This window comes from Phaethon lepturus, unplaced genomic scaffold (assembly GCF_000687285.1).
Source record: "Phaethon lepturus isolate BGI_N335 unplaced genomic scaffold, ASM68728v1 scaffold51552, whole genome shotgun sequence".
In the NCBI taxonomy this organism is placed as follows: domain Eukaryota; kingdom Metazoa; phylum Chordata; class Aves; order Phaethontiformes; family Phaethontidae; genus Phaethon; species Phaethon lepturus.
The window spans coordinates 3,932-31,899 of NW_010526550.1; the positions used below are offsets into that span (position 1 = coordinate 3,932).

Consider the following 27,968-nt stretch of genomic DNA (forward strand, 5'->3'; position numbering starts at 1 on the left):
TGTGATGAGTAGCTGCTTATTGTCTCACTCCTGGGACCATAATATTAAATCTGAAAAAATTGCCATCGGATTATATAACTGAGAAGGCTGCACTGGAAATAATACCTCAGCTATACATGAGGAAGGAGATGTTCCAGATGCTTCTTAAACAAGGGAGGTTGTGGCCTAAAATGCCCTCTGAGAATCTCAGCGTTGTTACTGAATAACCTGCTGACTGAGAGCCAGCTCCATTTCATGATTAAACCGGGTCTGAGTTGACTGGGATGAAATAAGTGCAGCGAAGTAATCCTCTTTCAAGATGCAAGTGAAAGATGTTGCACTGATCTTGACTGAGAGGGACTCTGCACTTAACTCTACCTTTAAGGGGTAAGTGCTCGGTGCTTCTCTGGAACATGACCTTTTGTGATAAGTAATATACTGATGAAGCTGTTATATCTCAGAGGAGTGATGCATGTTTTACAAACATTCCTTTCTGCTCTGCTTTGGCTGCTATAAAGAGTAGTAGCTAGGAAAGCTTGTTACTAGTTACAGATCTCTTAAGATTGGAATACGTCAAATGCTTTTCATACAGAATACTTTTTATGGGCTTTTCATTTGGCTTGGTCCTTGGGGAGTAATTCAGTTACAAACTGTCTGGTTTTGTGATAGTTCTGAAGCAATACTATACCCAGGTGCAGAGCAGAAATCAGCAAGGTCTTCTGATCACAGGATACTAGAAGATAGTCACCTAGCTGACTGCCAGTGTCATGGGATCTCATTAACTGGAAATGAATTAAAAAATTATAAGTACTTGATAGAAGTATGCAAGACTCCAGCATTCCTGATTCTAATCTTTGCAGGTGTTCCTGCTTGATGCTGGTGGACACAGACAAATGGCTAGATCCATGGTGCAAGTGAGGATGATGAAGATGGCCTAAGAATCGTGCTTCTCTGTAGTCGGGACTGTAGTTACCTTTAGCTACCACTAACATGCGCAGTTGCCGAGTTGTGTTCTAGGCAGTGATGTGGGAATCCTTGAGTTTATTATAAACAATGCTAGCAGGGAAGGAGTAAAACAGTTGTTCAAACTAGGATTGGAGTTTACAGAGACAAAGAGGTTTCTACTCACTGTGCTCAGTCCATTTAGCATTTCTAGAAGATCTGTCCTAATTAATTGGTAGGCTATAGTAATTTACTCCCATGGAATCTGTGTCTATGTTTGGGAGTTAATGTACCTATACGTTTTGAATATTTCTTCTAGGTACCTTTCTTATCAAGCCTCATAAGAAGTCTGAAGCAGAGAAAAAGTTCGCAAAGCATCTTGGGATGATAGCTGGAGGAACAGGTAAAACTATTCTCCTCATATGGAATGTCTAGGGAATGAAGATGTCTTTATGGATGCGTGTGAGGAGTATCAAACACTGTACTTCAGTAGCAAAGCACTTACACCTCTGTTTCCATGAGTGTTTGGCAACACTGAGGCTTTCCAGTGGCTTGGGCTTGAGCTCAGTGCTGGGCGCAACTTCAGAGTTTTAATCTTGATTTACTGTGTGACCTCAGAGAATTTACTTCATCTCTCTGAGCTTCAGTCTCAATGACAAATATTTTAGGAGAATGTCTTGTGGGTAAAATTACTGTATGTGAAAGAGAATGCTGAAGAGGAACGCCCCAGATACAGGTATTGTGGTTTTGTTTTTGTTTTGAAATGATTTGTAAGAATAGAAACCCCCAACCTCTGAATGTGGCATGGATTAGAAATTCAGAGGTATGTATCCCTCTGCAAACTAAGCTGCCACTGAAGGCTGAAGGAAGGCAGCATTAGTATTGAAACTGCAGCTGTAGCAAGAAATGCCCATTTTTTTAAACCACTTTGTTTTTTAACAGGAATAACTCCTATGTTGCAGCTGATTCGCCGCATCACAGATGATCCAAAGGACTCCACAAAATGTTACCTTCTTTTTGCTAATCAGGTGAGTATACTGAACTCATCTGTTTGTTCTTCTTTAATGGCCTACTTTTTTTGCTGGCCCCTGAGCTTTTTAAACTGATGGAACATTGACCCCTGGATAAAATACTGCTCTACATGTTTCATACTCTTCCAGCGTCCTTGGGTTTGTAATTTCACCCAACCATTTATAAGAAAATGTTATCTGAGATAGCACATTTAAAAATTATCAGTATAGGGAAGAGCAGGAAATGGTTATTATGTAAAGCACTTAGTATTTTGTCTTAGGTTAAAATGATTTAAGGAGGAGAAACTGAATAAAAAAACTCGTAAGGCCCTTTATAAATACTTTTTTGGTTCTGTCATAGTCCCCGTGATCTTTTATTTGTTTTGAAGATGGCTTCTCATAGTAGAAGAGAGAACTGTACTCTTGTATTCCCTAATTCCTGTATTAGGGCATAAATAGCGTGAACAGATCCAGATCCCTCTACTCATTTTACTCTTCCACTGATTTCAAGGAAACAGGATTTTGTTCTGTGAATCTCTTTCCACAGTTTCCCTTCACCATACTGGTACAAGGCCATTTTTGCCAGCGTCAGAGCTATCTAAATTAGCTAAGCTAGCTAAAAATCCAGCTAATTGTGATTCTAGCCTGGATTAAAAAGTTGTTCAAATTGCCACCTTTAAGACAGCGTTTAGGTGGCTATTAAGTCTCATAGTTTGTTGTTGTTAATCTGAATTTACAGAAGCCTGTAATGATAATAATTATCATGTAAGGGCGGGGCAGGGGGGATCACTTTCTTGGTTTGAATGAGTTGTCATTGCATTTTGCTTGTTGAATGCCAGACGAGCTCACATTAGAGGGCATCTTGAGATGGTTTGGAGCTAAACCGTGGTCTCATTCTGCAGACAGAAAAAGATATATTACTGAGAGCTGAGCTAGAAGACATTGCTAAGAGGCATCCTGATCAGTTCACGCTTTGGTATACACTGGACAGACCTCCACAAGGTAGGCTACTGGTACATACTGGAAATGCCTTTGCTTGTTGCTGTACAGCAGAGTTTCACTCTTGTTCAAGGGGCCATTAGTATAATATCAAGTTGTCTTTTCTTACACTTCTAAACAACAAAGACACTCCGAACCCCTCAGAAACAAGTCTTACCACAACTCCAGTTTTGAAAAGTGATCTAAACCAGGTGGGCCTTAGAAAGTGTGAACTAATATTAAATTAACTTCTGTTGGGTCGGACACATTACTCGGAGGACCTTTTGATGTATTTCAGGATGTGCCGGTTTTGGGGACGTTTCAGCAAAAGTTGCAGCTCTGTTTTGGGCTATCTCCCAAATCGCGTTATGTTAGCATTTTGTGGCATTAAATTGCTTAATACCTGTAAACAGTACATGCATATCTTTGTTTTGCAGCAGCTCCAGGTTAGATTCTGGGAAAACAGAGCTGCCATGTATATAGATTAAGGTATCAACTGTAGGCTGATGTAGCACTGAATTAGAAATTGGTTGAACTCTACTAAATCTCCTTTGAAACTTGGGTATTCATGTTTGTGGATGTTGTAAGTGATCTGAGCTTTTATTTAACAGACATAAGAGCCAAACTGAGTCAGATCAAAGTTCTGTACCTGTTGTCAGCAATAGCCACGAGTAGATGGCCAGAGTAATCAGGAGGCCTTGATACTCTTCCAGTCTTTAATCTTTCTAGTTTCTGAGCCAAATGTGTTTCTACAGATACAGTAATCCTCAGTGGACTACTTTTGTATGGACTTACTGTGTCTCCTTTGGAGCCTCTGTGAGCTTTTTGGCAGTCTGTTAGTGGTTCCATAGGATTAGCAATTTTGTGTGAAGAATGACTTCCTCTGGTTTGCAATTGCCTCTTCATTCTTGTGTTGGAAGAGAGTGTGACTAGGTGCCTACCAGCTGTCTTCATGTTACTAATTTTTACAGACATCTATCAATCACCCCTGCTGCCCCATCTCATCTATACTGAAGATTTCTGATCTGCCCCACATAGCAGTGATAATAAACCTTTGCTCATCCTTGTTCTCTCAACCTTTTCCAGCTCTGCTGTGTCCCTTTTTGAGTGGAGCAGATCAGAACCGAACAGCAGTAGTCAAGATGCAGGCAAACTGTATTTTTACTTTGACATGGCATTTCCTTTTCCTTTCCTGATACGTAACATTTTAATACGTCTTTTCACTGCTGCTGCTTTCATAATCTTGCTCCTGATAAATGAGCTTAAAGCACATATTTTTATATGTGAAGGCAGGATTATTTTTCCTACTTGGCTCACTTTTTAAATGGCAGATGCATTTAATAATATCACTGCTTGGTATCATTTAGCATTTCTTTCCTCTTTTTTTTTTTTTTCCTCTTATCACTTAACTACATGGCAGAACTTTTGTCATCGTCAAACTTCATCACCTCACCACACGATTTCTGAGGCACAGGTCTCAATAACTTTTCCTGCACAACTGCCCTTGGGTGACCTCTCTTCACTGGAAAAGCTGATTTACTCTTCCTGCTTAGTCCTACCTGCTGTCTAATTTCTTTTACATCTATCATTTATTCACAGACTTTCATGTCTTATCACCGAGATCCTTGTTACCCACATGCTTGTCAGCCCTGTCGAAGGGGACCACTCAGTTTGAGCTCACTGAGAGATTTAACACACTCTTGGCTTGCAGTGATAGTAGAGTAACTTTGCTTATTCTTCAGCTACTTTGTGAGTACGGCATAGGCAGTTTAAAAAGGCTTCACACTGTACAGAGGTTCAAATTAATAGTTTAATTTCTTTGTTTCAGATTGGAAGTACAGTTCTGGCTTCATCACTGCAGACATGATTAAAACCCACCTCCCTTCTCCTGGCAGTGAGACACTCATTCTCATGTGTGGGCCACCACCTATGATTCAGTTTGCGTGTCAGCCCAACCTGGACAAACTTGGATATCCCAAGAGCAGTACATTTTCTTATTAACGCTGATGTCATCTGATACCTTTTTGTAAGTACTGCATATTTTCCTACAGGAACAACTGGTAGTAACTGTGCAGTATTTTTGTGTGTCTGTGTTTTAACTGCTTAATGTAACTTCTGTGGTTTATAACTTCATAATTACCTTGGCATGTTTTAATACTAAGAAGTTGAGAGATAATCTTGAATTGTGTGGAAGTAACTTCATGCTAACTTAAGAAGATAGTGTTAATTCTGAGGAAAAAAAAAAAACATTTAAGTGTAATCGGAGAGGCAGGAGAGAGAAAGCCACTTGTTAACATAGGTATGGCGTTTGGGAGAGGGCTATAAAACTGGACTAGGATTATTTGGCTGTGCTTTATAAGTAATTCATGTAGCAAATCCTGGGGAAGGACAGTACAAAGAACAGTCTTTTGTCCTTTTTTTTTTTTTTAAGTGCTGTTTTACAGCCTTTCACCAGGGACTAAGAAAGAACTCCCAGTATGATATTGTAAAAGTGAGCAGAATTTGGGTAACATGCAAATTACTTATTATTGTAACAGAAATTCTCAGTAGTGTGAAATTTATTTGGGAGGATTACATAACTTCATGCTGTCTTCTAACAGCCTTAGCTAAACAATCGCTGCCAACTGTATATGGAAATTCTGGGCTGCATATACAGACATAAATATCCAGTGATGTTACATTATTTGAATGCCATTCTCTAAGTATAGTGCTTGCTCTTTTGGTGGTTCAGAAATTTCCTTTGCTTACAAGAAAACATGGCTTCTTACTTTCTATTGTAAGCCCTACTAAGTTGATCTTATATTCAGCTAATGTCTCATCTTAGCATTTTTTACCATATAGCACTTAATTCTCAGTCTTCGGTGCCTGCAGTACTGCATGTTCATTTACAGAAAGTAGTTTATACTACATTTGTTTTAGGGTCTGCCAAATCCCTTAGACAGAAGACTTGCTTCTTCAGATGCTAATGAATATGTTTACTAAATGTTTTTATTCATCTAAAGCAAGACAGAAAGAATCTACTAGTTAAAAACTGACATAGGGGTTTTGTACTTCTTCAGTTACATTTGTAGCAATAATGCAAAGACAGATGCAAGGATTCAGACTGTGATTCTGTCCCTGATGAGAGATCAACCACACGTGTTAGAATCATTCCACAGTCAGCAAGAGATAGAGGAACATCCAGAATTTATTCATAACAGTCAAAAAATAAGCATTTATGCCAGTGTTATGCTAATTAGGATTTCTTAATATATATATACATTTTAAAAATCAGTAATTTTGTAGATTGACTATTCACAGCCAAGTTAGCACAACACCACGCTGAGTTATAAATACATCATCAAAAGAAATCTGAAAATCTGCTTGAAATACCCCAGTGATATTAAGGCTGTCTCTGTTGGAGCAGCTTATCCTATTAGTAGTGCCGTAATAAGTCTGCTGGCTAATTAACCTGACAAAGTATTTCAAATGGCTGTAGTACGTGATCTGGTCACTAGTGTTGATTGCATTGCCAGATGGAAGACGTACTTGACCGGTACGTTTAATACCTTTTATTAAGCATTTTTAGTTTGCTGATGTGTAGACTGACTTCTCATTCCTTTGGATTTTCCATTATCATTTCATTGTTCAGTGATGGGAAAAAAAAATTGCCTTGGTTTTACCATTTTGGACAATAATGTGTTTAGCTTCTAAAATCTGACCATACAGTGCAGGGTCTGTCATGAGGGGCTCATGGAGTGAGGACTAGAATAGGTCACCTTTAAAAAGTGCCACTGATAGCTCTCGAAGAGCCCTGTGCTGCTTCCTCTGGGCAGTACCTGAGATTTCTCCTTTATCTGGGAGACTTGTGGCGGGGAGTGACCTGTCCTCAGGCTGTATTAGTATGTAAACCAACACCCTGGAGCCAGCAAGGAGAGGGTAATGCAAACCATCCATATACTTATGAAGTCTTTTCTTTACAATTGAGCAGATTTCTTTTCTGGCATTTCCCTATTTACTAAGATATCTTGTTAATACCTTATTAATGCATGAGAGGCACACGTCAACAGATGCCGCAAGTAATTACTGCTGTGTAACAGAGACACTTTCACCCCCAAACAGCCCCTTGAGTAAGTAGTGAGAGACCATACTTCCTTCTGTTACAGTGCTGCAGTCCTAGCTCAGTAGAATAGCAACAGATCTATTTTGTCAGGTGTTGTAAACAAACAAATATTTATTTTATTATGGTACTTGTAGGATGCTCCTTAGTCACATTTTATACATCACAGAGCAGTAATGTTTGTCTCCTATTGCTAAATAAAGTATTATATGAAAATCTATCTGTAGCAGGAAGGGAGAACTGAAAGTGAACAGCAATATTGTTTACAACATCACCAGTTCTCATGAAAACGTTATAGAAGTGTTTCTACTGCAATCTCCAGTGCTCAGGGCTGTTTGCAGCCATATCTTTAATTAGGTGTAACTACGGAAGGAAAATAGGCTTATTACCATCTTTGTTCTCCTGAGAGCCTGTACTAGGTTTCAGATCAGCCAGGCACGGAGCTCAGAAAACTTTGTCTGAAGCACTTTGACTGTTCAGAAGGCTTATGAGCATCCTGATGCTTGCACATGTGCACCAGTCCTAGCCATTTTAGACAAAATGGCTGTGTACAGAAAGAGCCCGTTCAATGGTTCTACTTAACTGTCATTTAAAACCAAACAATGATCATGCTGGAAATCCTGTTGCACTTACTCAACAGAGCATGGTAAACACCACTCTTAAAGTTACATTTTACAATAGTTAAGTGTTGTGATTGCTCCTTGATCATGAATATCTTAGTGCACGTGTAAAAATCACGCAATTAAAAAAAAAAAAATCCCTTTAAGTGAAGCACCTGCTTTTGAATTGATCAGTTTTCCTGGGAGTCTCAAAGTTACATTTCCTGCTGTAAGTTGTTCAGCATATTTTTGAGTTAGCATGTTCACACATCTTTACCTATCTCTATTGTCATCCTCCTGATAAAAGCAGGAGCTTGATGGATAGTATTATGTTCCATTCTTCCCATTCTACACTGCACTTAGAGAAAAAGAGGGCAGGACCTGTGCTAATGGAAGGGATGAGAGATTAAAATCCTTTTATGGGAAACAGTCTCTGGCAAGACTGCAGTAGTAGTTAGTGAGCCATTACTGCTGCACTCACCAGCATCCATCTGAATTTCTAGGTGGCTCTGATTAGTCCACGTGTCACAATAGAACATGAATGATTTCTGCATTACAAGCTAATTATAAAAATAAAAAAGATCTTTCATAGAACAGTACATAAACATACCATGTAAAAGATGACTGAATTAACGGGTAAAACATGGTGCCAGTCTTGGCTTTCCAGACTCTGGATTTGAATACCACTTCTCTCTCAACACCTATTTCACATTACGTAATGTGGAGAACAGCACCTAGGAGAGTTAACCTGTAATGCGTTGCTGCATTGACAATATCAAATGCTATGTGACAAGTCTCGTTGGCAGAAAAGAGGTAAAGCTTTTCTGTACCACAGCATCAAGCTTCTCCTGGCCACCTCTCTGGACAGGCATGAGGTATTATTAGCGTTCTTGGTCACCTTAAAACATCATCTCCAGTCTTCAAAGGTAGGTGTTAAAAATCTGCTGTCATTCAGCGTTTCATCTTGGCTTAACATAGTCTGAAAAAACAAGATGTGAACAAGTCAGCATTTTCAGTTAGAGGCCTATGGTTAAAGAAATCCAACTGTAATGAGATCAGATGCACAACAGAGGGGGTTAGAGTCACATAAAATTAAAAGGAGTTTCTCAAATGCAGCTTTAAATAAGCTATTATTTACTTGAGAAAATTCTCAGAGATTGTGTGTGTGGCATGTGACTCAACTATGTTATGTAATTCTTCATTATGACTTTCAGTCAACTTTTTTTTTTTTAAATTAGGTACTATGGAGTCAGGAACTAATACACTGATTTTTTTTGTTTTGTTTTCCATGGAGTTTTAGCTTGTGTAAATTTTCAAGTCTTTCTCTTTGCTGTGACCGAGGCATTCAGTGGTTGTTACTTGCAAAATCTTTGAAGAATTGTTTAAGGGGATGAATATCTGCTATCTCTTTGACCCAATGGCAGAGTTCATGAAAATTTAAAACAGGCCTAAATTAAAATTAACTTCTAGTGCTATTTAAAAGCAGGGGTTTTTTTGACTGTGAATGTGCAAGAAGGCTACAATAATACAAAAAACTAACAATATAATGACCCACTTACTCTTTAACTATCACCAGCAATGACCAACTTTCACCAAATTCTAGCAGAATACATTTGTGACTTTAAAACAAGAGTGAAATTAGTACGTACCGTAAGATGGCTTATGCCTTGAGAAAGAGCCCCTATTTGCATTACTGTTCCTTCTGAATGTTCCATCTGTAAAAGTATTCAGGAACTAGTTCAAATCACACAGTATGTGCCATTTTATTCACTCTACATGCATCTTTGGGAGGTATCTGTGCCTGGACAAATGAAGTCGTGGTACGTTCAAAAGCTCTGATTTCTGCGCACTAACAAAAATGCCTCCATGTTACAAGGTATGTGGAAGTGCGTTTAAGGACAGGAAGAGTGAATCCTGATTAAGAAAGATTGATTCCATGAAACGTGAACTGTAATTCACACAAGAAAATAAAAAAGCTTAACTGATATTATCAGTGAAGAGTAATATTTTCCAGATGGTGTAACACTTATTGTACTTCTGGTAATCATCTTCCAGAGGCAAGCAGTAAGAGTTCTTCATGACACAGTTCTATCTAGTCTTATATAAAAAGGTTATCAGTTCTAGGGCACTGAGATTTACCTGCATGACCACATGCTTACAGCTCCTGCTTAATGGAAAGGCCATGCTCTTAGAGAAAAAGCCAGCATTTGTGTAATGCATGAACAGCTGCATAGTGTAAGCTGTTGGCTCAAAGTTAATGCATTCGCTTGCAACTCTTAACTGTGCAAGTGGCAACTCTTAACTGTGCAAGTGGGCAGCGATACTAAATTATAGTCAGGATTTGGTATTGTCCCTACTTAGGAACAGTACTTTTTTTGCTAAGGTGTGCATTGAAAAAGGGGTTAGATAATGAACACAAATGAGGTGTTACATGCAGTAAACCATGCAAATGAAACAATTACTTTCACAGTTAGTCTTTTCAATTTTGTGACCATTCTCTTACTAGGCTTAAAATGTTTTATCTCACTTAAGGTCAGTGGGGATAGGACAGTTTACCCCAGCTGCCTCTGTCTGGCTCTTATGTGTTGCCAAAGTTCACACAAGACTCCAGGAGCTCCATTTTTCAGGGTTTACATCCCTTTACACAACAGCAAAGTTGAATAAAATGTGATGGTTTTTAGTCTTCATCATTTGTCTGTATGATGTCTAGACAGAGTTTCACAAATTCACTACTACATAACAGAAGTGAATTACTTAAGTATTGGTTTATTAATAATTGTGTTTACTTTATTACTTAATTACTGATGCATTATTTTCACATATACTGTCTAAGCATAACTATTCCCTGCTGTACATAAAGGAAGAAAAATTCAGTTGGATTCTTTGATTAATGTCTGTAAAATACACAATCCAGTTGTACTTTAATATATAACTTGACAGCTTTGTACAAATTAGTCCAAATAAATTTATTACATTAAAAACCACCCATAAAGATAACGAAAAATGTAGATTATGAAAGCTAGAAGTACAAAAGTCTTGTGTTTACTGCAACCACCACCTTAATTGCCAAAATACATCGATCTTCATAGTGTAAAGGTGTTGTATTCCTGAAAAAGGGCTTGAAGATGGATGAGTTTATTATTATGTTGATTACAAAAATTAACCTGACATATTCTTAGCATAGAACTCTTTCCAATGTCCATAGCCACTGCTTTCTCAATGAATTCATGCGGACATAGCAAATGCTTTGTTACATGCTAACATTTGGTTATTTGCAAGCTTTGGAATGCATGGAGAGGATGAGATGAGAATGGCATCAGTCTGTCTGTCCCACCTGCTCCAGTTCCCTATCAGTGAATGGACTAAGTCCTTTGTAGCCACCATAGTTTTTCTGAGTACCGTTCGCAGCAGCTGGGGTTGTATCCATAGGACAAATGTAGTCTGTTGATTCATCAAATTTCTTTTTTCTTAAGTTTCCAAAATGTGAAAATCCAAGTTTCTTTGGCTAAAATAAGACAACAAGTTTTAAATAAGAAAAATAAGGTTGTCCTTTAAACATTCAAAATTCTCTCCTTTTTGATTTACTGCTCTACCCCAGTCCTTAAAGTACATAACATTCTGAACTAAATAAATTTGTTTCCAACTTGGGAGTTGCAGTTGATTTTACATACATTTAGATAGCATTCCTTCGAAGCAAAGATGTGATTACATGCTTATTTCAGGAGCTCATTTAACCAGATACAAATTAAATGCTTTGGCAGTTAGAATTAAGGAAAATGTAACACTCTCCCTAGAACTGATCTCTCCGCCCATGTTTGTCCTTTTTTTTTTTTTTTTTTTTTCTTTTTCTCCCCATAAGATGGCAGGGGGAGAGGAAGTCTGACATTCTGAAATATCTCCTTTTTGAAAGCAGTACGTACCCGAACTTTAGCAGTGGTGGTCAGAGGTGTGTATGCTGTTGACTCCGTTATTTCTCTTTTTTCTTGTTGTGCCTCTGGGCCAATTAATACATTAAAATTGGTTGTTAGGTGGCGTCGCAGTAGGGTCTTTTGAGGTGGGATATTCAGCAGCATTGCCAGTGTGTCACCGTTGAAGCGCGGTTCCAGAATCTATTAAAAAATGGCAGAATATTTATTTTGTGTATGGTAAAATAGTTGCAATAGTAAACCATTACAGTGCTTATCAGAGGGATTTCTCATTCTTGCTAAGCTATCTATGTCAGACCTTGTATAACTCACTGTGATACGATACTCACTAGGGCTGGAGTGGGAAATCCATGAAGGTAGGCACCAAGAAATGCGGAACGTGATCAGACAAATACCTAACTATATTTATCATCAAACCTTACATTTCTTTGGATTGAACAAATTTGTTTTCAGAATTTTCTGCTGTACTCTGAGAGTATAAACTTAATCTTAGCACCATTTTTTCCATTTCATTTTTGCAAAAATTCTACAGCACTAGAATCATGGTATTTCAGAACTCTGACTTTACTAAGCTGCAAATGGTTCTAAATGTTTTGAATTAAGAAAGTGTCAGTCCTGATTGCAGGCAAGACTGTTGTGAGTTCAGGACAGTTATTTAGAATTCTATTAAAACCACTCAAAGAAAAACTCAATGATGCCTTATCAATAAGTAACTTTCCCACAGTACAGTTCAGGTTTTTTAAAATACTGCTGTTAAACACGCATGTGCAGCTCAGCTTTGATTATAAAAAACATTTTAGCAGTCCCTTCTTTGTTTTAGTTTTCCTTTGTAAAATTAAGATGCACAGATCAGATACAGAGGTTCTTTTGAAGGCCTGATCATGCTGTCATACTGCAAATGTATTTGTTTCCTCCTCTTGACAAACACCGGATAAAAGACATTTTATGTTACAGACTATCAATTTTTAGTATATATGTAGTAAAATGTTAAAACGGGTCCTTACGATCAGGCCACCATGCACTCCGCTTCCTCGAAGGTTTGGTGCGTATTCTGCCAGATCGACTGACCTGAGCCATTCCATCACTCTGTGATTGGACCACTGAACTACTTCAGAAGGCGAAACGTTGTTCTGTTAAAGTAACCAGAGAAGATGATAACAATGTAGCCTGCATTATCACGGCATGTTCATGCTATGCATCCTCAGTTCTGATAAAAACATCATTCCTCCTCTTCCTCAAAGAGCAGTATTTTTTCCCCCATTCTAAGGTATTGTTTCTGTTCAAGACTTCTTTCAAACATCCTCTGATGAGGTGGCAGGCATAGTCTAGTACAGATGAAACCCTATATATTGCATCATGTAGTATAACAGTAGAGACTACAGCTGCGGGGTGTAAAAAAGGGAGCATTTTGACAACAGTATTATTGTCAGTCTTTAACACTAAGAGAATAAGCTATGCTGACCAGGAAAGGCAAAAAAACTTACAGTCTTTGAGAGCTAAAAATTAGGACAGACGAGAAAAAACTTTCAAATTATTCTCTTGGAAGTTGAATTAACGTCTTTAAACTAAGCCAATAATTTCTAAAGGAAGTGGATGTGATTCAACTAATAAGTGTTTCAAGCACTTAAGGAGCGAGTAGATTTTTATTATGGGTGAGTACATGTTACATTCCAGAGCTAGAAAGCAGCATAACTACTGCTTTAGCCTCAACTCCCTAGTAGCAGTGACTGAGGTATCACCGTACACTGCTAACTTCCTATCCCTTTGGCTGGAATCAGGTAATTAGTGCTTCTCTAAATTAATTTACTTAAACATTCTTTTACCTCCTCAACTGGTCTCCTGCGTAGACAGTGGGGGTTAAAACTGTTGACATGCAGCACATGAATGGCACATTTAATACTCAGATGATGCAGCTGACTGGTGACTTTCAGAAAGAGAAGGTCATTCTGTAAAGGAGAGAGCACAGAATGCATACCAAGGCAGGTACTTTCCCCACGAAGAAAGATTTTGAGCTTGCTATGTAGTTCTATACAAACCACAGTAACTATGGTTTAGGTAAAGTAAAAGTTTATATTTTAAAGACAGTTTTTTAGCGTGGGGATTCTGCAGGTTTTTGTTGGGTTTTTTGTTTGTTTTTTTAAAGAAAAACCTGGCTAAAATATGAAGGAGAACTTATAGCCCTATTGAGAAAAATCCTGGCTCTTGGATAATTTTAAAATATTTGGGCATTTTAAAATTTAAAATATTTGTTTCCAATCTGGCTAAGATCCTGTTGTGGGTAGGATGACTGCAGCTAGCAACACACACTTAACCATGAACAGTAGGGACCATGGTCCTATAGCAGAGGCTCCTGAAGCAGCACAGACAAGGCTGTACTTTTGATAAGTTAGATGAGGCATTTTTTTCATAGCACAGTTAACAAAAACAAATACTTAATTATCCAAACCTGGGCAGGGAAGATGTAAGAAAACACAGTGGCATGTATACTCCACTGCACAGCTCCAACCACATTTGCCGCTAATGTGGTTGGAGCTGTACAGATTACTAGAATTGCTGCTTATCGTTAGTATACTGAGTATTGTTGCTAACTTGGTGTGGAGAACACCACGTTCCAGAAGTAAAATAGGTCATTTTACCTTTAATCACGGTGTGCTACATGATATCGAAAGAAAGACTTTGTGGAAATTAGCTATAACATACCCTATGACTTATACCCTAGGAATAGTAATCATGCACTAGACAACACGGATGAGTTACTGCTGGGACTATTTCCGTCTTGCAAAAAATTCTTTAACTGCTCACATTCAAAGGAAAATTGTAAAATTCTTTGCTCATTCTGAAGCTAAATTTGGCTAAACTGAGGAAAAAGGATTTTAGCTTACCACAGTTAAGTACTGCAACATTCTCCCATCAACTCTGGATTCATGAAACTGGTCTTTGTACTGAGGTAAACCAATATCATCAAGCCATCCTGCAGATACAAGAACAGTGGTGTACCCAAATCCAGATCAGCGAGAACGAAGCCCTTCTCCTCTTCTTGTCTGGGCTGGCTTCTTCTGAGGCATTCAGGTAGCTCGTTCTACCTATTCGCCTTTCCAGAGGACAGCCTCTTACCAGAAGCCTAAAAGCAATTCCCACCAGCTTTGTCCACACTCCCCCTGGAATATTTTACATACGGTGTGTGACTGAGCACATACCTTCTGCAGCACAACGCGGCCTTTGCTAGATTGAGCCCCCTCACCCCTATTTACTTCCCTGCAATCTGAATGATGGAGTTCCCCTTGGAAGATCATACCGCAGAGCTGTATAATTGGGATGTCAAGAACACCCCAAAAATTCTCATTCTAGTGTGTTGAAACTCAGTACCTTTAAAAAGATGTTTAGTAACCGCTTAAACAAATGTGTATCAGGAAGCCCTTCCCCAAGGGTGGGGGAAATTCCTAAATTCCTTTCCAAACAATTCCTTGACAGTTCAAGCACTTACGTGTCACCCAGATATGATCGAGTTGTGCAGACTTCTCGTCTTGTTTTGCATTTATTGATTTAATGGCCAAAACTAATTTCTTCCTGTGCAGTGGATGCTTTATTCCCATTTCCTGCAACAGTAACCGTTAACAAGTGGTTTGCCTTGCCTCTGGCTCTTTTAATCTCATTTAGGTATCTACAAAAATGGATACTACATATTTCAGAAAGGCAGAACTGCCGATTGTTACCTTTTCCATGTCCTGAGGTGTCGCAGTTAACAGCGTATGGCCTGAAGTCACCCACTGCCGTGCAAAAATGACGTACTGACCGAGACCAAAGTCCTCAAGCCAGTTACAAACTCGTTCAGTGCTCCACTGAGCAAACGGAGCATTGTAGTCACTGGAAAGTACAAGAAATGTTTGAAGAATCTTAAAGGACAGAATTATGGTTATTATCAGAAAGCTCCTCGTGTACCGGAGGCAGTGCTACAGCATGTGTATTAGTGTGCTTTGTTCTGTGCAGTAATAAAAGCCAACGGCCATTCTCGCAGTATGTGCTGTGGTACTAGTGTCCTCTTAATTTGGCCGCCTAGCCTCAACTTGTGAACAGCTGGGGAGGGGGCACAAATAAGAGTTTCCCATTTTCTATTAGAAAAGAAGAAAAAGGGAATTGCTGAATCCTCATCCCTTTGCAGATATTCCCACAGGAGATGATTATGGGAATATATCTTGTTCTTTAACAAGGTGAAATTTGTGGCAGTCCAACACACAGCTAGTGCTGTAACGTGCAGTTGAAGGAGTGCAAACAGGGGAGCTACTCAGGATGCATTTTCTACCAGAGAGATACTTTACAGTTGTTGTGGAATTCCACATGTAATGAAGTACATTGGGAAAAACGTTATTTCACAAGAGGAGAGTTTGGCCGTTCAGCACATTTAGCAATACTGCATAATATGCTGTGCGAGGTAAAGAAGGAACCGTTACCTTTTCTGGCCTTTGGTTTCCTTTGATCTAGATAACCGAGGTCCAGCTGTTGCACGGAGGCCACCTCTTCGAAACTCTGCTAAACCCAGATCGTCTGCAGGGAAGTTACCTGACTGAGTTCTTCTTATTCTTTCAAGACAAGAGTGCCAAAATAGTACTATTAGCTTGCAATAGAGAACAGTTTCGTATGGAAACTGCAGTGACAACTAGCAGCTGTATTAATCTTCCTGTAAACTACAAACATCTAATTCAAGTGGTAGCTGAAGAAGTTCCAGGCAAACCTGACTAGACCTAACTCTGAGGAAAGAATAAAGCTCTGCAGAGCAGCCCTAACCCTTCAATCCAATTAATAAACCACACCGGAGGCCAGGCTTGTAAATGCCTGCTGTCCTGAAGCAGATAAAGTGAACACAGTAAAGCTTGGTCCCCTTGCTTTTTGTTGTTCCTTCTGTTTTCTCTTAATTTTTACCCGATGCCTTCTATAATGAACAACTTACTATCGTTTATTTTTTCCTATCTAATGAAACTGCTGGCATTTTATTACCATTAAGATGACAGCAGAGTGTCTTATTTCTTCCAACAGCATGATGCTGTGAACATTACCATCCATTTTTCTGCACCCATGTGTACATAGAAACACACCCATACAATCACAGAGCTGCTTTCTCTCCTTTTCCTGAATTGTACTTTATTCTTGCTGTAGATAGTGTAGCTTTTGCCAAGAACTGGGTTCATTCTGAGCTGAAATGTTTTGACAGGGAACTAAAAAAAAAATGACCTTACTTTCCCCAGATTTTCTTGATCCCTTTTGGACTCTTTCTGTTTTCTGGAGACAATGGAGACTGTGGACCTGAATCCGTTCCGGAAGAAAGCGGTGAAGGTTCATCTGAGACTACTGTGCCATCCACATTCTCAGTTTCTCCTGGGTTAAGAACAGTAATATAGTCATATTTTATACTAATTATTAACAAAGTTGTTATCTGCGAGACTAATGTTTAAATGCAGAACATAATAAAAAAGTGAAGGTATCTATGAAATTGTTCTTGTATAAGAACCACCATGCTCAGAAGGTGAAAAAAAAAAAAGTAGCTGTACATTTGATACAAAAAAGAAAATAATAAAACATTGGGTAAGATGGTATGGTTATTTCAGTCATTTGTATTTAAATACATTATTTTAATTAATTTAAGGTCTTCAGACTGAAGCAGACTCTTGCTTTGCCCATTCTTAATACCATAACTCCTCCACGAAAATCAGAGGGAATTTTTCTGTTGAATTCAGTGAAAACAGAATGAAACCAGGAATAAGTATCTTAAAAAGAAATGCCATTTGAGCTGTTACTTCATTTCAGTACTGCAATTAAGGACTTCAGTCTGGATGGCCCACTTAGTATTTCATAGCAAAGAGTAGGGAGGGAAGAAGGAAAGGAAAAAAGTAAGCAGCAAAATTCATGTTAAAGATGCATCTTGTTTGGATACAGTACCTAGCACTGGTGCACTGACACTCCTGATGCGATCTTCAGTCATCCCAAGAAGCAGAAAGCCAAATGAAGAAGCAAAGAAGATATAAAACACCAGCAAAATAAAGTTACAGAAGAGCAAAGAAGTAAGCTAAGTATTAAAAGCAGAAACAAAAAGAAAAGAAGCAGATATGCTTGACGTGAAAGTGAATATGCATTGGTGTGCACAAGCCTCAAGAATTCTGTACAGGCCATCTTGAACAAATAGGGATGATCATTTATCTTTTTTTGGTTTTTGGTTGGGTTTTTTTTTTCAACTATTCTTAGACATTTTTAACACATTAAGCATATACTGCAGAGCTCCATAAAGCCTGCAGAACATCTGAAATGAAGCAATGTCTAAGATTACATCAAATGCCTCCGAAATACAGAATTAGAGCTATAATGAGTTTACTGCATACACAAGAAACAAACCAACCTGCATAAAAAATTCTGTTAATTCAGTGTATATAAGGAGTCATTGCTTGTTTCTAGAAAAAGAACATTTTTCTTTACAAGACCACCCACCCTTGGATAATCCTACAGTAAAGACATAATAGCATGGCTCATGGATTGCCTACAATGTTGCAATCAGAGAAAAACTCTTTAAAAAAACCTTTTTAAACAACCCATAACCTATTGAAATCTTGAAACTACAGTACCCCACCAGCTTTTAGGACTGTGAGGCCTTAAACAAAAAAGCCAACTAAACAAAAAAAAACCCCACCACAACTTTTAAAGTGTAGGAGCACTTAAAAATTGCAAGGAATACTCTTCCGCCTGTGCTCCCAAGCTCTTCAGTCCTTGGCAAACACCTGGTTCTGTGCCTCACTGTTAATACTTTTTGTCAGTAAATCTATCCTTAGGATGTCACTGAAAAGAAATAATACAGGATTCCACATGTGGCTATCGTTGTGGTATAACAATATAATTGCATTTTCAAAATCCACTGGTGTTTTTCTGCACCTAGCAAGTTAATTTTTCACTTGTGGGTCTCCACAAGCTACAGCAACCAGTAGTGCCGGTACTAGGGATTCTCGCCTGAAACGTGCGCATTAGTACGAGTTATATTGTAAAGTATCACACATGAAAGTGCAGTGGGATGGCAAGGGACAGGTTGGTTTGTTCTAATGCACCAGTGTAGTGAAAAAGTATTGATGATGTACTTGGCTGTGCATTTTTGTTTGCTTGCTTGTTTCTTAAGGAAACAGATCAGCAAGCTCAGGGGAGCACTGGAAGCCTGTCTGGAAAAAATACTGCTTATTTATATTATCAGTATGTCTGCAACTCTACAAGTTGCCATTTTTTGGATTACAGATTTATTGACTTTCAGAATGCTTTCCCCACAATCTTCAAAACAGCATCTCTTCATTACTTACGCTATTAATGATGTCAGCAAATTATATCATCAAGTGCAACAGAAAAGAATGCTCTAACTTAAAACCATCCTTTACTCTCCATTGAGCTAATGTGGAATACTTTTGGTACATCGCTAAAAAAAGAAGTCGAACTTTCCCTAACCGAATCAGGTGAACCTTATAGCCCATTGTTGCGGCATAGCAGACTATATACCATGTGATGTCCCAATCCCTCAAGCAGTTTGCTTTTTTCCCTTCTGCATAACTCTCTCAGGGAGGCGTGGATACGTACTCAGGCCCAGGATGCTGTTGTCCTCATTGTCGTTCATGCCACACCCATCTGGCGAATTGTATGTTCCCTGCTCTCCATTCTGTAAGGGTCTAGGCAGCTTTCCTGGCAAGGTTTGATACTTGCTGCCTTTCACAAGTGGCTTACTCTGTTTTTTTTACAGAGGGAAAAATAAAATAAATCACTCCTAGCATTTGCAATCCAGTACACAATATTTTAAAAGTTGACAAAAATTATTTCAAGTTCATGGTTCTAAATGACACCATGCCCTCCATGTTCCTCCTTACAGATAATTCAATTTAAATCCAATAGTCAGCTGAAAGTTTTCTAGCTAAGACACAGCCTTTTCTCTTCCCTCCCCTCATATGCCCCTTCCACTTCAGCCAGACTGTATATTTCACTAAAATAGAATTATGTTGAAAATTAATCTGGTTTTGTCAAAACAATTTTTCTAGCTGTCTCCCTTTCCTCCAGGACCCTGGCACTAGATAATTGGTCTAGATAATTTTAGTGCCAGAAATGTACTTCTTCTGAGTTACTTCTGAGCCCATTCTTGCTCTGTCAATTTTTTACCCTGTATTTCACCAGACTGTCTATGTTTCTGCCTCACAATTGTATCTTGCAGGAATTTAAGCCAAAAGTATTTGTATAACTCAAATCTGGTCAAACATATTTGCCCACCACCATTAATAACAGTAAAAGAATCAACAATGAAGTTAGGCTACAGAAATTTCACTTTTGTAAGAATTAAGATCTCGTTGTATAAATAACATTACAAATTTGATGTTTTTAAAAAAATACTTATAGCTAAATATATAGTTGCCAAATATATAGCTAAATATGTTACTGACAATTCTATTATAGACCCTAAGCACAAGGTATACTTTTGATACATGCTGGGGAAAAAAGCATAAACTGAGCTGTATTTTAGGGCTAGTCTGAATGGCTCTAAGAGTCTAAGGTATGCTTGCCTGCAGCTATGGAACACACACACGGTGTCACTAGCATCAGTGAGATTTCTTATGCTGGGAGGACCTTCCACCAGCAACAGAGCTCACAAGAGGTGGTCCTCAAAGTCTCTGTATATTCTGTTGAAAGGGAACCGGTATATAGGGTTTGCTAAAAACTGAATATCTCTTAATTTTCCTTGCATTCAATTTTTCAGTGATCAACTATTTGGGAATCTTGCTCCTTGTACAAGGGTAGATTAGAACTTGCATATCAATCTGATGGTTTGGAGCCTAACGAGATAATTTTCCAGCCAAAGTATGCATTTCACAGAGGTACTTTGGAAACTGCACGTTGAGGCTTCTTCCATACTGAATCCAAATGAAAAGATGAAGAAGCCATCATGCTGGACAAAAATGTATATCCCACACCTGTCAAAAGTATAGGACTAGAGGCTTTTCCAGAGAAAAATGAACCTGCCACTCCAATTGCCATTAGTGGGAGTGGTGTATGTTCATTGCGTGTTTTGGAACAAGCTCATATGGGTAAATGTTTCAGTCTCAGAAAGGAGGTTATGCAGGAGAACTTTGTACTGAAAATACACAACACTTATGTAGTATGCTTCTATTAAGTAACCCCATTTTAACAAAATTGTCTCTAAAACATTGTCTCTGACAGGATGATACATGAAACACTTAATGAGATAACCACTGGTTTATCTATTCTTATTTCAAGGCCTAAAGATACCTTTGTGATACTATAACTGCAGTCCAGATTCCTGGATTCCTCAACCCCTGCTCCTGTTTTGGCAACTGCAGGAGTACATCCTGACTTGTACCAAAAATTATATGAGGAGAGAAATTATGTTAGCACCATATTTTCTGAAATTGATGGGCTTCAGTTTCTAATCTCACATAATAGCTTTTACATAAAAAAACCCCAGATTTCCCTCTCAAATCCTTACCCCTGTTCTCCAAGTCTGTCAGTAATTGAACTATGCAAACATTTTAAAAAACAGCCATACCATCAGAGCACATCACAACAGACAAATGTTACGACAGTTTACAGTTAATATACCTCTTGTTCTACAACAGGCTGTACTGGTTTTCCGTCTACATACTACGGAGTTGCAAGGAGGGTAATGTCAAAGTTTTATGGAAAAAAGCAACAGACAAATGTTAGTATTAACATACATACACAGAACATCAATTGTAGTCTTACTACTATAGTGATGCTACTTAATGCATTGACAATATATTACAAGGCCTGTTATCTCTTCATTTGATTTCAATAAAATACTTAATACTAAATGTGTTTGTTCAAACCACTCTACAGAATTCAGGCCATGTTTAGGTTCTGTTGCGATCAAAGGTATTTTTCTATTTTTAGGCTTCTTGGGTGGTCCCTGGAGGCTTACTTTAAGCTGTGAACGTAATAGTTCTTTAACAGTTAAAACAGTATGAAAATGACTGACATAAAAAGTACATAATATGCTATATATCCAGCTGAAACCATAAACAAGAGCTGTGATGGAAATGAAGTGATAAAAACATCTGCATGGCTACGTCAGAGACACCAGTGTGTTTTATTTTATTATTATTACCGCTAGACTTGGAATTTGAGTTTTGTGCAAAGTAGAATAGCTTCAGGAAACAGTGCTGCTAGCACAGGTTCTCTTGGACTTAATGCAAGAAGCGAAGTCTTGTCATGCTGGGTCAGCAAAACAAGTTCTCTTGGCCCTTGGTTGTAACTAATTCACATTTAGCCATTTACTCATACACGTAGCACAGTCTCAGTTATTTCCCCAAGAAGCCTCATGCCTCAAATTAGTGTGTACAACTTAAATGCCTTGCTGAACATGGGGCTGGCTTGCTACAATTCTCTCATATCCTTGGTAGTTCTTGGTTTTCTGTGGACTCTGATGTAACAGAATACACAGAATAACCTAAATGCGTAGGTACAGCCTTATCACATCATATCATGGAGACAAATTAAGTTTTTAAATTTAAGAAAGGAAAATAATTTAAAAGTTATGAAAAGAAAACAGACCTTCATAAATTCCACATGGAATAAAATGTTAGTTCTGAACTGATTTGTCATATGTATGACCACAATCACATGAATGCAATGCCAATTTCAAACATTCTATTTGGTCACTGTCGTCTTCAGAGGTTTAAAGAAAAATTTAAGAAAATTTGAAGAACTGGAACAATCATATTACTAGTATCCATTTTAAATGGCATCTAATTAAGCCTAATTTGAGTATAGAAAGTGTCAATAGCAAGTCTCACAAAGCATTATTACAAGGGCAGAAAAATTTCAATGCACATAATGACAAAACAAGCCTCTGGACCATAACGTAACGAGCCTTTGTAAATTGGGAATTCTCTTAAGATTCTGGAATGGAATTAGGCCTTTTAATTAGTAACAGCACTCCTGCTGTTTTAGCTAAGGCAGCATCACTACCATCTTCAGGGATGCCATTTATATCAGAAGTCTAAGTTAGGGAGCGACACTCATACTTACATGCAAACACTCAAAAAGGAATCCTATGTAGAAATATCCAGACCCAATACTTAATTACTCTCAGGATTTGCTGCCTTAATATTTTCACCAATTTGGAAGTCAAAATTATTTTAAAAGCACTTACCTATAAACAAAATAATAGGGCAGTTCAACAAAATGACTCCTCATTAACATGATTAGTTGTATTTCTCTTTAATATTTTTCTTTTTCAGCTGAAAAGCTGAATTTCAGGATGTGTACGTATGGGTGTGTCAGCTAGTTTGTTTATTCTAAGCTTGGCAATGGGGTTAAACAAAAAAAAAAAAAAAAAGAACCTTAACTGTTTTATCATTGGGGCTTTTTTCACCGCATACAATGTTAGTGGTGGTTAAGGTTACGACATGTGAAACAAAAAGAATATTTGTACTTGATCCTTATCTTTTAGTCATGATATTAAACACCAGAAATTGTGATTACAAATAAACCAACCTTTTCCAAGGATTCACTCTGCAAATCTTCTAAACTACTTGACTTTTTTTTCTGTGAAACCCTTAAAATAATGACAGGCAAAAAAGCAACAGTGAATAGAACACAGTACATTTGCATATGCCACAACTGTGTCATATGACAGCTGTATATATCACATAATGTCTGCATAGAACAAATAATTCAGAATTAGGAGATTCATTTCTTTTGTCATATTTTTATTCTAAAACTCATAGCTTTGGGAACTGCAGTAGATGAAGTCAGAAACAACAAGAAGACATCCTTTGATCAACAATGAGAGGCAACAAGGTACAATGTGCAGCTCTTAACAAGTAAAAGTAGACAGTAAGAACTCTGTGTGAACAGTGTGCAACATTAGGGGTTTTAAAAAGATTTTAAAAATTGAAAAAAGCAGAATTATAGAAATTTTCTGGCTATATGTTTACATTTCAATTAAAGTTACTCATTCTTACCTATTTATGATTTCCAAAGATTCTTCTTGTGGAGAGGTTAAATTAGTTGAAGATACTGGAATGCTTCCACTTTAAATCAGAATAAAATACATTGGTTTAAGTACTACAATACATATAAATTCTGATACATAAAAGTGCTAATTTATTCCTTTAATGCAAACCTTATACAACTATGTATTGCAAACTCCCAGGGCAAACACTGCTTTCACAAGTACCCAAAAGTTCTTGCAAAGCCAGGAACAGGCAAGACAAGATGCCAACAGATTAAATCTTAAACAGATTAAATAATACAGACTTAGGACAATCCACATGAAAAACAAGAAACAAAGGTCTTGCCTGATTTCCATAGCTTTGTGTGGCACTGGAGAGAGCATAGCTGGTGACAATTCTCCTGAAGAGGCCTGTGCAAAATGGAAGAGTTTCAAGCCTGTAACTCTAGTGCCTGATTCTGAATCTATAGTGCCCATACCAAGATACACAAAAATTCAAGCCAGAGCCAAACCCTCATCTAGATTACCTTAGCTACTGCAGAGAAACCAATACAAAGAAATCATATATACAGCAGAACTTGCTTCTAAAACATCTTTACTAAGTACCTCTGTTTTAAATAATTCTCCTTGAGGATTATTCAAAAGATTCCACTTCCTTAAAGTTGTCTCAAGTTCCTCTTCACTGCCACCAGAAACAGAAGAGCCTGTGAGCGTTAAAGATCAGAAGTAGAAAGGGAGAGAAAGAGGCCAAAAAAATAACATTTAGGACCATATCAGACAGTCTAATACTTCAGTTTCTAAATTCCCCTTCAGTCTTCATCTGACACATGCAGTTTACCCGCCTCTCCGCTCCCTGCCCCTCCTTTGGGCTCTGACTTAGAAGCAAGCTGGTTTATATTAGAGCAACAAATTTACCATTTCTAGTTCTATGCTGTGCTCTGTTGTGAGTAGGTGGGCTGCTTATGAGGTGGCTTCTGAACCATGCTAATTCACACTGTCATGTTCTGAGGCAAGTTCAAGTTGGTACCATTTTCTCACTCTTAGAATATCGCTTTATAGGTAGTATGCATGTTTGACATCATCTGTATCATAATGCAGTGCCCCATGCTCAGTTCAAGGATGAACAAGGTAAACATGCTCCCGGTTTTTCTGGGTATCCCAGATCTAAACAAATACTGAAATACTCCAAAATCATTATTTAGTAGGATTTTTATTCCTAAATTGTCAAAGCTGCAATACTAAATCAGGGTCTGAATATTTAGTGCTCAACAAACTTCTGGTGTGTTTTGGATAAGAATTTTTTTCTGGAGATCTCCTATCATAGGGTTGCGAACAGGATGTGGAAGGACTGCTATGTCATGATGGAGAAATTTAGACTGACCTTTAAGCACATTAAATTCCTAATTTATGCGATAGATGTGCAGCAGCTCTAGGCAGTTATGAAAAACCACCAAATCTTATGGTTAAGCCTTTGCACTAGTAGAAGAGAAATCAGTTAAAAACTCATTAGACAGGAGCTTGGTTATCATGCTGTTCAGCTACAAAGACCGCCTACAAACCTGGCGCTGACCATTGGCCCTTCAGGATATGAAGTGACTTATGCTGTGGTTCCTGGTACACAGCCCTTCAGCTGGCACAAATGACTACAACCAAAAGAGCTACCTCTATAGTTGAGTTCAGGATCGCGCCTTTGCAGTCTACTCAGCTGTCGGTGGCTGTTTCAAGCAGCTGCCCTACTTTAATCCAAAATAGATTTTGTTTTTTAAAATGTATGTGCTACCTATGGTGAAGAGTCAGTCGTCTTTTGTCAACATGACCTGTAGCTTGCCTTAAGCAGAAATAAATGCTTACAATACATTGTGTTTCTGTCAAGTAATTATTTGAAACAGTTATCAGAAGATTTCAACCCCTTGATTGTACCAGAAGTTTTTAAGCAGAGATTACACTTCAAAGGGAAACTTCAAAACACACCTCTAAAAATAAAAAAAATAAATAATCAGCAAAATATTTCTTGGCAAGCTAAACATGAGACTCCCACAAACACACATAAGGTAACAAGCTCATTCAGCCTGTGATAACGTTGTAGCCATCACAGTACGCACCTCGGTGTGGACTATCTCAGTACGCACTCTAGTACCCACACAGGTTTTGGGTTTTGATTTTGTTTTCTGATGCTGAGCATCACTGGTTTGTTATTTACCCTGTACTGAATGTCTATACTAGCATACATTAACACCATCATACTCCCTGCAGCACCAACTCAGTAATCCAACGCATGGTGGCTTGCTCCTTGCTCATGCACACAAGCGTCCTCCAAAAGCCGTGTCCTCTAAAAGCCATGTCCCCAGGGGGATGGTGTACTCAAATATGTACAACCAGGATGTGGCCAAGGAGACTGGAACTGCGGGTGTTACTGTTGAGAGCACTGTTACTCTCAGGGTAACAGTGGTGTAGCTATCTTGGGAGTTAATGGCAATATGTCTCTACAGGCTCCAATCACACCTTTGGATTTCCTTTCAGAAAACTTTGAAGTGGGAGAACTGTTTTTTTTCCTTCTTTAAATGAACGTTCAGAGAGAGATTTACGTGACTCTTGTTCCTTATTCTTATGTGTTAAATACAAGTTTCTGTTCTGCCATACAAGACCTGAAAATACTGTGTTTGTTAACATCATGATGTACATTGAACAAAACTGTCCTTTCAGGTGGTCATGTTTCCCAGTTTTCATTACTAAATATAGACTAAGGTGGCAACTTAAAATGAGGTGGTCCTAAAACCCACTCCACTTCCTGCAGTGTAACTGATAAGTGGGGCAAAGATTTTTCTCCAGATTTTACAGTTAAATGTGTAAAATTTTTCTGGTTTTCAGTTGTTCCCTCTGAACCAGAACTTGCCTAGTCAGCTGTCAGGATTTTTCTTAGGGGAAGGGAAAGGCAACAGAACTTATTATATTCATTGCAACTCTTTTTAGCAAAAAAAGAAAAAAAAGGCCTACTAACAGTATCAAATTGCACCTGAGATCAGCTTCCCATTTATGAATGCTGTATAAAAAACATGACATAAAAGGAAAACATCGTGTCATTGACACTAGCTGGCGTCATTACTGCCATTCCTGAATTGAACTGTGCTGTAGGAAATCTGAATATAGGATGTATTTAATTAACGTTCATCATCCATTAATGTCTCCTGATGTCATTTTACACTGTAGAAACTGGTTACTCATAACACACAGGAAACCCCATACAAACTTAATACTGATCTGTATGCTTTATTCATCTCCTACAGATTAATTAATTTAAATCAAACCGAATGTCATTTTAATTTTGAGTAATTGATTCTTGAGAGGGATATAGTGCAATTTCACAAGAATACTGTAAATCCATGCCTTTAGCTAATTTGAATGAACTTTCCTAATTGCCCCTGTGTTGACAAATTCTATGTCTGCATGAGTGCCCTGCTGTTTGCTCCCTCCTTTTCAGCCTTTTGCTAGAATTCCTTTTGTTCTGGCCTCTACAACCCATGTACAACTGAGGGGACGGCAACCAGCAGCAGTGAAAAAGGAAGTATGAAGCTTTGGCCATGAAGGACCTGTCATGGGCCTGCACTGTGGAAGAGACTTGCAGGAGTCCCGTCAGTGAGGAGGGACAGGGCTGCATGACGTAGCTAGCAAAACCATGGCCCCAGCTGTCCACCCGGCCGTCGCTACATGGATGTAGGAGTTCTGCAACCAAAGCTCCTGCCCCATTGCAGTATATAGCAAAGTGTTTTAAGGAGAGCAGTTGCTGACTTCAGATTGCCTTGGCACATAAGGAGCTAAACTACAGGGTTTCAGACCCAACTGATGAGCAGGTCACACAGCTGTGCAGCCAGAGCAGTAATCTCATCAGTCATCCTTCCTTATCAATGAAAGTCTTAATGACACCATCTAAAACAACACATAGCACCAAAATTAGGCCCCAGGGAGGAATTTACTATTAACTGATGTAGAACAAATATTAGTTTATGACTTGTGGAGTTGAGTATAAGATTCAGTCACAGAAGTCTTGCTGAATAGTAACATTACAACTAAATCTCCAGACAGATTTGACCCTATTTTTCTGTACTGACTACAGCACAGGAAACAAAAAGGAGATCTCCACAAACTACAGGCAGTGACACACAAGTCTGCTCAAGACACACTCTGGTTCTCTCTGTATCTGAAACAGTGTATACTTGCTCTCATAGCACTCCAACATGATACAAATAGAAGCATAATGAAATATATGTTATTATACACATATATTTAAAAGGACAACAAATAGCAGGTGTAGTGCACGCAGTTTTTAGAAGACCTGATATCAGGAAATTATTCACAAGACATTTTACCGTGAGCTGCGATCATTATCTCTTTGACCCTCCTGTACTGGCTTAGCAATAGTGTTAACTCCTCTATTCGACGGTC

The 27,968-nt window shown here is 38.3% G+C and overlaps 2 protein-coding genes across 2 annotated transcripts in view; one reads left to right on the forward strand and one right to left on the reverse strand.

Moving 5' to 3' along the window:
• LOC104617697 (NADH-cytochrome b5 reductase 2) overlaps positions 1 to 16,922 on the forward strand; it is a gene marked incomplete at its 5' end in the record, with an annotated part of 20,262 nt that extends 3,340 nt beyond the window's left edge. Inside the window, 5 exons of the mRNA XM_010283079.1 lie at positions 1,241 to 1,324; positions 1,864 to 1,949; positions 2,834 to 2,933; positions 4,738 to 4,939; positions 16,814 to 16,922. Coding sequence (XP_010281381.1) covers positions 1,241 to 1,324; positions 1,864 to 1,949; positions 2,834 to 2,933; positions 4,738 to 4,910 — 443 coding nt within the window. The remainder of the gene's footprint in view (positions 1 to 1,240; positions 1,325 to 1,863; positions 1,950 to 2,833; positions 2,934 to 4,737; positions 4,940 to 16,813) is intronic.
• On the reverse strand, positions 8,515 to 27,968 carry PPFIBP2 (PTPRF interacting protein, binding protein 2 (liprin beta 2); the record flags this gene model as incomplete). Its single annotated transcript, XM_010283081.1, has 18 exons — positions 8,515 to 8,586; positions 9,257 to 9,322; positions 10,942 to 11,112; positions 11,528 to 11,716; positions 12,538 to 12,663; positions 13,357 to 13,479; positions 14,416 to 14,504; positions 15,018 to 15,129; positions 15,247 to 15,397; positions 15,982 to 16,110; positions 16,765 to 16,903; positions 17,465 to 17,497; positions 19,130 to 19,274; positions 23,069 to 23,129; positions 23,539 to 23,607; positions 23,875 to 23,939; positions 24,135 to 24,232; positions 27,893 to 27,968. Coding segments are annotated over 18 exons (1,914 nt in total), but the record flags the coding sequence as incomplete, so codon positions are not given.